This window comes from Bombus pyrosoma, linkage group LG10 (genome assembly GCF_014825855.1).
Source record: "Bombus pyrosoma isolate SC7728 linkage group LG10, ASM1482585v1, whole genome shotgun sequence".
Classification (NCBI taxonomy): Eukaryota; Metazoa; Arthropoda; class Insecta; order Hymenoptera; family Apidae; genus Bombus; species Bombus pyrosoma.
The window spans coordinates 498,789-509,499 of record NC_057779.1 but is presented as its reverse complement, the minus strand read 5'-3'; the positions used below and the strand labels follow the sequence as shown (position 1 = coordinate 509,499).

Below are 10,711 nucleotides of genomic sequence, written 5' to 3'. Positions count from 1 at the left end.
TATACTGCTAATCAAATTTCAATACGTCTTTACATAACACATATGATACATACATAAAGGTTTTCTATGCCAAGTGTTCAAGTACTTTCCCGAGCCACTGCAGCTAACGTTCTCAAGTGTTCGCGCCTTGGTCGAGGATCTATTTCCTGTATTCGAGCCTGAAGAAACCTCTCGAGAGGATGCTTTCTCGAAAACCAAACACTTACGGCCGTAAATGATCGATAACGCTCCCGAAATATCCACCAGGTGATTCAACTTAGGATACTATCAGAGAGAAATTCAATTTATCGAGTATAATCCAATCTTAATCCAGACGGATTAAATGCAACTGTTCACGTCGAATTCGATATAGATCGTATTAATAGAACCAGCAGGAAACAACTCGAGTAGAAAACTATGAGTAAGTGTTTCGTAGACAGAAAGATAGTGATTCTTCTTCGCAATATGTAACGAATAATCTATTGGTCTGAATCGCGCACAGATATCACGATAAGAGATATCGTGCATTTTAAACTATCAAGTACCAAACAGTATAAAATTCACATAAAGTTATTAAATAACACGAGTAAAGTAATTTATATCTGGTTTTGTCAAAGTACGTAAAGTATATATTAGAGTAATGGACATTTTGCAGACACTCGTTACAAATCGAAGACACAGAGACGGTTTTTATAATTTAGAAAAGATATCGCTATGAATGCTTTGATGTTTCCTACTTTCGTAAAACTGTAAGATCCATATGGAGGGAAAAATAGCGATGGAAAAAGTATTAAGCAATGATAAAAAACAGAAACGAACTATATGATATATATATTATGGTCTTTAATTAGTAAAATGCAACCTCTAAAAGTCGAATTAAACCATTCAACTTCGAATTTTATAGTCAAGCGTCCCTATCGTACATGTATATGTATAATAAAGTATAGTAAATCACGATACAGTGAAAGTTTAGCGAATGCTGTGTTGTATCTTCGCACGTCTCATCCACAAAAACCATATACCTCCCCAGGGTGAGGCTTGAAGTGTCTAATAAAAATTCCCTCGAAACCCGACGAATAATAACTGGCCATTATCAGGTTTGGCTACTTGCTGATACAGCCAGGTGAAAGTGTGAACGAGTTTATGCAGCCAGAGGTATACCATTATCGATGGAGCTCGATATACACCCTGAAAATTTATCGTACGACTGTAGCCGCCACGTCACTCAGTCGCGGAATATTAATAAGCGCTTTAGGTATTCGTCCATCTCACGCAGGGAACAATTACCAACCAATATTAATAAGTTTCTACGTTCGATGTTCAAGTTAAGAAAAAAGAGGAAGAAAGAAGAAAGAGTGAAACTGAAAAAGATCAGACAAAGGGGAGAGGGGGTGGGATAGAGAAAAGCGATCAGAAGGCGTGCGACTTGGTGAAAAGAGGAGCCACGTTCGACGAGGGGAGAAAGCTATTAGTGTCGGACGAATTAAAACGAGTTCGCGAAGGACGTCAAAGTTCGGGGCTTTCCTCCGATGGAAAACTTTCGAGTTAGCCGCGTTCACTGACCCGAACACGGTTTCTCACAGGCGAAGTGACAAGGGAACAAAAGAATATTATTCATTCTCTTATATTTTTTTTTTTTTTACAAAACAAACGTGTTTATTTCTCATGGTTCTTTGCTGAAATGGAAAGTGGCAATTAATTTAATAATCACGTAACAGATCGTGAATACAATATACATATATATATATAATATATATGCGTGATCCGATGAGCGTATTTACAACAATACAATACAATTAATAAATCCGCAAATCCCTTGAAGAGAGTGGAGAAATTTTCTCCCGTTTAAGAGACCAGTTTAATAGCCCTATATATAGGTACAAGTGCCTGGCCACTTTGATGTGCTCGAGAAGTGTGCGTGAAGTTATTTACAACGTTAGATTATACACAAGTATTTACAGGAGGTATTCACTTACAGACTAATAAGCGTTTGGCGACCGTTGCTTTTTCTCGCAAAAGACAGTCGTGAATCTTAGGAACGAGGTGTGTCTCCTGCTAGACGTCTCCTGTCTTTTCCTCTTTTTTTATTTTCACACTCTCTCATCTCCTCCTCGATCCATGTACCAACGTAACTTCTCTTTTTCTTCTCTTTATTCCTTTTCGAATACGCGCTTCTAAGAGACGATTTCTCTCGTTAATGCTCCCACACATTCGTTTAAATTCCTTTTTCTCTAGCTAAAGAATTGACGAACGAACGACAGGAATGAGAACTAGGGGTGTGCTGACTCCGTCTCCCGAGAACGGGGGAAAAAATATACAATTAGTACGAAGAGCGCGCCCCGAGATCACGGAGCACACACGCGACACGTACGACACGTATCGTTCTCGTCTTTTCTCTCTTTCATTTCCGATCGGTGTACGGACCGCTTCGAACGCTTCAATGATCCTGTAGCTATCAACTCGATCGCGTTCCCGAGCGCTCTTTTACGGGAAGAAAGGGAGAAAAATATAAAATACACCGTATTGGAAGAAAAACGCTTGATCGTTGAAGTAAACGTACAGTCCTCAGAAATAAAAATTAATCTGGAACTAAATACGAGCGTATCCATCGCTTTTGAGAAACACAAAGCTACCACGATGGTTTCACGTGTTTTTCACGAGAATGGGGTGAATTATATTTTACATCGTGCGTGGAGAAATTTATACGAGAAATAGAAATCTTTGAGTAACTTTAATTTGCCCCACTCTCGTGTGCGTTAAATCGTAGAGAGCAAAGGTTGTCGAAGAACGTTGAAATAACTAGAAGATTACGATTTTTAAAGAAACGAGAGTATCGTCAAAAAATAAAAAGAACGTCACGAACTTGAACTTTTGTCGATTAATAATTTACGAATCTTCTAATCATTCGGAGAAAAGTATATATCTTTCGATAAAAACCATCGTAATAGCCTCTGAGAGTCACATAATCTCGCAATTCTCTCGTAAAACAAAATCACATACTTCAAAACGAAAACATATTGATCCTTAACAAAAACGTATCATATCGCAATCGTCGGAGGATCGTAAAACAAACGAAATCACAGAGCTTGGTCGGCTAAATCGCGAACGAATGGAAAATAAATAACAACGTACGTGAGAAAAAAAGGTGAAAACTCGCAATCGATCGAGGTGCACGGTGAAATCGGTGGATGCTAGTCTGACGAAGCGGCACGGCCGGTGAGAGTTATTTTTCAAGCGTGATCGAAACTCTCGACGTCACGAAAGCCCCGATGACGAGAAGAATTTCGAGACCTGGCCTTTTCTTCGCTCGCTTTCAGAAATCGAAGGATGCACGCGAAGACGAATCCTGAACGAGGTGGTCGTGCAACAACGAAGAAGAATTTCTATAATCTACTTCGAATCTCTGGGGTTGCGTTTAATTTAATACTTTTTTTTGTCAGTGTGTCTGTTTCATCTTAGGCCCTAAAGGAATGACGAGAACAATAATTACATTCTATGTCCTCATTGACTGCCATGTTTTTTTTTCTTTTTATCACCTAAAGCTTTTACTCTTTTCGCTTCGTACACATACACATATATCCGAAAAATGTTCGTCGTAAAGAGAAAAAACTCTGTATTTTGAATTCCTTCTCTGTAGCCCGAAAAAATAATGACTCGATCACGTGTGCGTTCCCTGTTACAAAGGAACCTGTATCAAATAAACCTGGCTCTCTTGATTTTATCGACATTCGCGTTCGTACTCGTCGAGGTAAACGGAAAGGTTCGAGGCTGCCTCGCGTCCTATGGAAAACACTTTCTCGCGAGGCGATACTCTCGATACCGACGTCCAACCCCGACCCCGAAACCCCTGCATAAACGATCCTCCTCGCTCGTTCCGTAACACGGAACACGGAAACCCGAGGAAGATCCCTAATCAACCGATTCTAGTGGAAGAGCAAACAGAGCGACGCCAGGCGAATCGTCGCGTGTACGCCATCGCGTCGGTCCATCGCGAACGAAACTGTACAAATATCCTACCGCAACATACGTTCCCTCATTCTCTCTCTATTCCTTTCATTTCCTATTTTTCTTTCTCTCCTTGTTCCACTCTCATTCCCATCCCTAGAGCGAATTTTTTACAATCGCAGGCTCCATCAGAGTCCAACCTCTGACACGGTGAATCGTGGATCGTCGCGCGACGGACGACGAGGACCGTCTATACTAGACGAAATAAGTACGAGGATTGGCTGGATGCGTCAAGACCTCACCAGGAGGTGCAGTGGGCACCGGTGGTTCCGGTATGGTGCTGTAAAGATGGCTGCCCCTCGAGGACAGGCTCGCCGGCCGCGCGTTTCCGGTGTGCAACGCGCTGTAACCGCCGTGCTGATGTTGATGCTGATGCTGATGTTCCGCGCCGCTGTCCTCGTCCTCCGTCCTGCTGGACGCCGAGCTGACATAGGTAGACTGCGTGGGCGTTGGCGTGGGTGCGTGCACCGGTGCGACCAAAACGCCATTAGGCTTGGTCCATACGTCGCCAGCGGACGGCGCGGCGGTGTAACGCGTCGGTTTGCGATTTCGGTCGTTCACCTTCTTGCTGTCTCGCCTTTTGCCCACGGAATCGGGCATGGCGAACCGTAGTTTCTCCCAGAACCTCTTCTCGCCCCATATGACGACCGTGCAAGTTTGAAGCAGCAGCTGGAATTCGGGATCGCGGGCAGGAGCTTCCGTGGCCAGAAGAATGACCACGCGTCTTTTCCTCGAGCTGGGTCTGATGTTCTCCAGTGCGGTCCTCAAGGCAGCACGAAATTCCGTATGCTGCCATTCATTTGCCAAGAACACCGGCGAGAAAATGATAACGACGCGTCTGGCTGCCGCCGCAGCCGGTGGTACCGCTTCTTGCGGCCTGGCCGGTGGCAAATCTCGCCAGTGAAGACAAAGAGCCAAGCCAGACTGTTCCAATTCCGCGGCCAAGAATCTGGAGACAAAATCCTCGTCTCTCTCGCTGTAGACTATGTAGCCGTCGTAAAGGCGATCCCTTTCTTCGTCCGGCGGCGTGGTCATTTTTCCAAGGCGAAGACCGTAACGTGCGTGCGCCCAGAGACGCACGTCTTGGCGAAAAGCGAAGGCGAGCGCGACGAACAAGCAAATGGCGATCACAGCCACCAAGGCGCCTGCTAAAAGCGGCACAAAGTTGCCACCTAGCAAAGGGATTTCCTGAATGCCACGGCTGACGGCCTCTGTAGACGGATCACCGCAACGCTTCATAGCCTGCGCCAGAGTCTCGGCGCCGTCGCGGCAGTACATCTTCTCGGGATCCCCACGATGCTCGGCTAGCCAGCCGCGCAATTTAGCAGCGCTGCCGCATTCGCAGCTCCAAGCGTTACCCTCCAAAGCGACCCGCGTGCTATCCCCGACGCTGGGCAATGCTTCCCATGGCCTGAAGTTGACGATTCGATTGCTATCTAATCTCAACACCTCGAGATTCTTCATCTTTTTGAAGGTCGTGTTGCCCACGGTCGCGATCGCGTTGTGATCCAGATAGAGCTCTGACATGCGTTCCAGCTGATCGAACTCGAAGCCACGCAGCTCACGTAGCGCATTGTCCTCGAGGTGAAGGACGCGCAACGCACCCACGCCGTTGAACGTGAAATTATGAATCGCCGATATGCCGCTGTTGTTCAGGAACAGTACCTCCAATCTGCGTTTTCCGATAAACACGTGGCTACCCAGGTCGCCGAGCTCGTTCCCATCCAGATAGATCTCGGTCGCGTCCATGGGTATTCTTTCAGGAACATGTTTGTAACCGGCGTTCGAGCAGTCCACCACGTTGCTGGACCAGCTGTGGTCGTGATAGCAGGAACAATTGTCCGGGCAGGTCATCTCGCAGTCGCACGCGTCGAAGTCGCAACAATGGCACAGGGCGAAACAATGCGCCACGTATTGACAGAGGAAGTCCTTCGGTTTCAGCGACAGCAGAGGCCTTCGCGGTGTCGCGCGCGCGTGAACCATTTCGCACGTGACCGAATCGAGGTCCATCACTCGAGGATGCTGTCGAAGACGCGCCATTTCGTTGATTCTTGGTAACCATTCCATGGAACAGTTACACAGAATAGGATTATTTCCGATATAAAACTGTGGCAATTCTTCGTCCTCCGGTACTGTCTGCAACGCTATGGCGGCCACGTCCAGGCTTCTTATCTCGTTCTCGTACAATACGACTTTCTGCAAGCTCCTCTTCTGAAGAAAAGTTCCAGGGACGATCGTGCGTATTTTGTTGTTGTTCAGAACCAACGTCTCCACGCTATCAGGCACGTTCGCATCAGCGATCTCGACGATTTGGTTGTAACTCGCGTCCAGCAACTTTATACGCAGCGTATTCCTAACCGCGTAATAATTCCCAAGCTCGCTTATCTGATTCGCGTGTATGTCCAACCACTCTATGCTGCTCGGCAGATGACTGTAGTCGAACCACAGCAACTTATTGTCGGACACGTTCAACCATACCAGGGTCGTGAGGCTGGTAAACGCGCCGCGAATCTCGGTTAGCTGGTTCCCATCCAATCTAATAGCGCGCAACACCGGGTTGTTCGCGAACGCGCTCTGCTCCACGTGACGGATGTAATTGTTCGCCAGATTTAACACTTGCAGCGCGGGCAACGCGGCGAACGCTTCGCGCGACACGTTCTCCAGTTTGTTGTCTACCAGCCGTAGTCCATACAGTTCGCTCAACCCGTCGAACGAGTCATTGTCGATTCTGGACACGTGGTTTTTGCCAAGGTCAAGAGTCTTCAGCGAGTGGAGCACGCGAACCGCGTACGGGATCTCCGTTAGATAATTTCCTCGAAGAGAAAGATCCTGCAGGCCGGTTAGATTGTCGAACACGTGACGATGAAGCGTTCTGAGTTTATTCGTATCCAGAAAGAGCTGATTCAGAGTGGTCAAACCTATCGTATGTGCTGGATCGAATCTCGCTATGCGATTGTGCGAAAGAGTCAAAGAGTGCAAATTCGTCAGGGAACCGAAACATCCATCTACCAGTGTTTCGATATCATTGTGCTCGAGTTTTAGAATCTGAAGGCTGTATAAACCTTTGAACACGTGTGCGTCGATCCTCGTAAGCGCGTTAAAAGATAGATCCAAAATGACAAGTCGAACGAGTCTGGAAAACGTGTCTCTGTTAACCCAGCGATTCGTCAATTCGTTGCTGTTTAAATCCAGTATCTGTAGTTCGTCCAGATTGTCTAACAAGCCTGGCGCTAATACCGCCAGCGAATTGTTGCTAAGTATCAGCTCCCTTAATTCCTTCGTTCGTGAGAATAATTCCGGCGGCAATGCTACTAGACGGTTACTGGACATGTTGAGCGAGTGTAGCGCAGTCAATCCAGCCAGAGCGTGATCACCCACGGCTGTGATCGCGTTCTCCTGCAGCTTCAACACCGTTAGGCTGCGCAGATTGCTCAGAGCTCGATCATGCAGGGTGCTAAGATCGTTGTTGCTGAGATCGAGCACCTCGAGACTAGGCGTACACGACTCGACCAAATCAGAGAAGCCCAGGGAAACGATGTCCTGTAACTTGTTGCGCGTCAAGTTCAATGTAGCGAGACTCTGCACCGGGCACAGCAATTCAGACGGCAGTGTCCACAGATTGTTATCAGCCAGATCTAAATGCTGTAGATACGTTAAGCTACGAAGAGAATCCCTGTGTAGCTCTAAAGTCATCGCCGACCAATCTCCGTTGTGCGTTCTCACGGACAACGTGCGTAAGTTGTGCGCGGACGCGAAAACACCGCCTGGCAGATATCGGATCTTGCAATAATCCACGCGAAGCTTCTCCAAACGAGGCAGAGGGGAGAAGAAACCGTGCGGCCCGTCTATCTGACTCTCGAAGAACAACACGTCACTGCATTCCAAGGCCAAAGAACTGATCGAGTCCACTTGAATGGCCGAGAGATTGCCAATTAGGCTGGGCACGTTGGCGATAGTCCTAACCCTACAGGCCAGAGCTTTTTCCCCATCCTCTCCGTCCTTTTTCCACTCGCAGCCGGTCGGTGCCTCGAGACTGGTGATACTGCGGCCGTGTATCGTGCCAGCGTTGAAAAACAGCGACCAGACGATCCCCAACATCGCCAAACGGAGCCGTGTCGACTCCATAGCCGAGCAATTGTCGCACGCGCGTCGTTACTCGCAACAGCTCGCAAACTGACTCGCCTCCGTCGCGTGAGTCGCGTAAGCCAATCGTCGTAACGTTGCACTCCGGTCGTCACGCACTCATAGTCACTCTGTCACGGCACCACTTTTGTCCGAGCCGATTCGGATACGCGTTACACGCCGTTTTCCCCTTTCCCGATAAACAGCAGTGGAAACTTTCGAGATAATCTTTGACGATATCGTCGATAGCGCGTAGTAGAGATTTCACTGATCGACGAGACCAAGAACACTAAAATAAGAGAACGGATAATCCCCAATAACGATGTTGTTCGACCTGCGAATAAAATAAACACCGAACGATCATAACCACTGACTGACACAAACTTTGATATTCCTCGATCACTTATATATTTTATACGTTGTCACGGTTACTATTTATCTCAGAAGGCGACTGAGGTTAAAAGTAAGATCGTTTAAAAGTAAGACCGAACTTCGTGAGAAACTACGTGTGCACAATGGTACGAAGTACAATCGCAGAGTAGAGAACGTGACAACGTTCCGCCAAGAACGTCCGACAGCAACTGACTTCGACTCCGAATCCCTATTCCATCGACGGTCACGCACCCTGCATGACTGCCGGCGTGCAGTAACCCCCCACTCCTCTCCCCACCACTGGCCAATTTTGCCTCCACCACCCTCTGTATATATCCCTCCAACGGTCCCCACTGAATTCCCTCCAGTTGAATACGAATATACGCTATAGTAGTAACGCCCGACTCTCTCTCTCTCTCTTTCTCTCTGCCTCTCTCTTTCTCTCTGCGTAACACACACAGACGTATACAAAGAGAAAGGAACAAGTATACACAAAGGAGTAAGCGTGCTAGCGTTTTACGCCACGGGCGACTGCCTCGTTGCGAAGATGCAACAAACCAGCTGACTGACAACGCTACTTACTAGGTAAACACGAAACTGGTTCCTAGGCGTACGAGCGCGCATTTATCAAGCGGCTTCTCTCCCCGTCTTCGAGGGTTCCCTCCCCCACCCACGGACCTTTCTTGCCTTCACCGGGGTTGTCGGTACTTAATAAGCGACGAGCAGCGTCGTGTTCCTTCGCATTCGACCGGACAACCCCTGTGATTTGTTGTCTATGGGCTCTACCGCTGATTTGTACACGCGTCCTCTGCTTCCGGTACACAGAGTGGGAGAAGAGGCAAGTCTTTCTGGTTGGAAGTTTGTTTGGAAATTCTGCGGCAGAAGGACGAGAAGTCATGCTTTGAATTTTATTCTTCTCGAGAGGCTGAGGGTTAAACTGTTGGGATGGATGACGTTAGGGGATGTTGGGAATTTTGTTGAAAATTTTCAGAGAGTTGCCGGGCTTTCTGTGTTTAGACACCAAAGAATATTTTGTTAGTTTAATAATCTAGTCAAAATGTTTTTATAACAGTCTAATTAAAAGCCATAGTCGGTATTAATAATCTTACAGCATTAATCACTAGTTAAATAACATAAGTATTAGCGAGTACTTTATTATATCTTCATACTGCAAGAACAAAAAATTGCTCCATATTCATAATTTTGTTAAAGATCGTGAAATATTTTAACCGTTTAAGGATTTAAAATAATGTAATAAATAAATATCGAAGAATAAATACTATGAAATAAAGTATAACAAGATCAAGCTTAGTGTTTTCGTACTAGTTTCATTAAAAACTGTAGTCAGTGATAATAACGACTCGGTGTTAATATTTTGTTACACTTCCACGTTAAACTTCGTAAACGATAACGCTTAAAAATCTGTCAGCAAAGCTGACCAAAAATATTAACACTTATCCCTGTATTCTATCCAAAACGATCTAGAATCATTAACACTTGGCTGTAGATATTCCTTCTCGCGATCCAGAAACTTTAACACGTTCCAACACGTAGCTTCCAACTAACTTTCCAAACTAACGAATGTAAACATGTATCAATATTCAACCTAACGTGAATGAATTGAGAACACCGTCAGAAAAAGTTGTCTGGTTTCTTCTTCACAGTCGAAACTCTAGTTTCTCGATCCTTAAGACGTTCTTCGATCGTCAAATATCATTGTCCCTTCTGTTTACTAATAAAAAATAAAAATATTTATATGAAAATTTGATATGGCCTCATATTATTTTTCGTTATTTTTTAATAAAGTCTTTTCTATTCAGGGGTAGTTTCAAAGATCAAGTATACTTCTAGCGCCATCCATTCTACGATCTTCGAACTATGCCTGACGTTTCAAAACTATGCCTGACGTTCAAGACAGTGAAAAAAATTGTTTAGCCCAGTTACGTACAAATATTTTTGCCCCTATTCAATATTAATATTTATAAAACAGTTTACGAAATAACCAATCGTGTCTCACGAGAAAACAAAGCTATTCGATTATCCAAGTAACGTGTATCATGATTAGATCGAATAATCAAAGATCTACTACAAATAATTAGTATTTAATCTCTAAAAAATAAAACGATTTATTTTAATAAAGTTGATCAGTTTGATTCCTGTATGGCTTATTTAGCAATCTTTCATTCCATATCTCTCTCTCTTTCTCTCTCTGTCTCTGTCTCTCTCTCTCTCT

At 45.4% G+C, this 10,711-nt stretch overlaps 1 protein-coding gene across 1 annotated transcript; it reads right to left on the bottom strand.

The window, feature by feature from the left end:
* Positions 1-1,223: 1,223 nt before the first annotated feature.
* On the bottom strand, positions 1,224-8,699 carry LOC122571562 (toll-like receptor Tollo). Its single transcript, XM_043735484.1, has one exon. It carries the CDS (start codon positions 8,107-8,109, stop codon positions 4,180-4,182), a length of 3,930 nt encoding a protein of 1,309 aa, XP_043591419.1. The 5' UTR covers positions 8,110-8,699; the 3' UTR covers positions 1,224-4,179.
* Between the last annotated feature and the right edge of the window lie 2,012 nt (positions 8,700-10,711).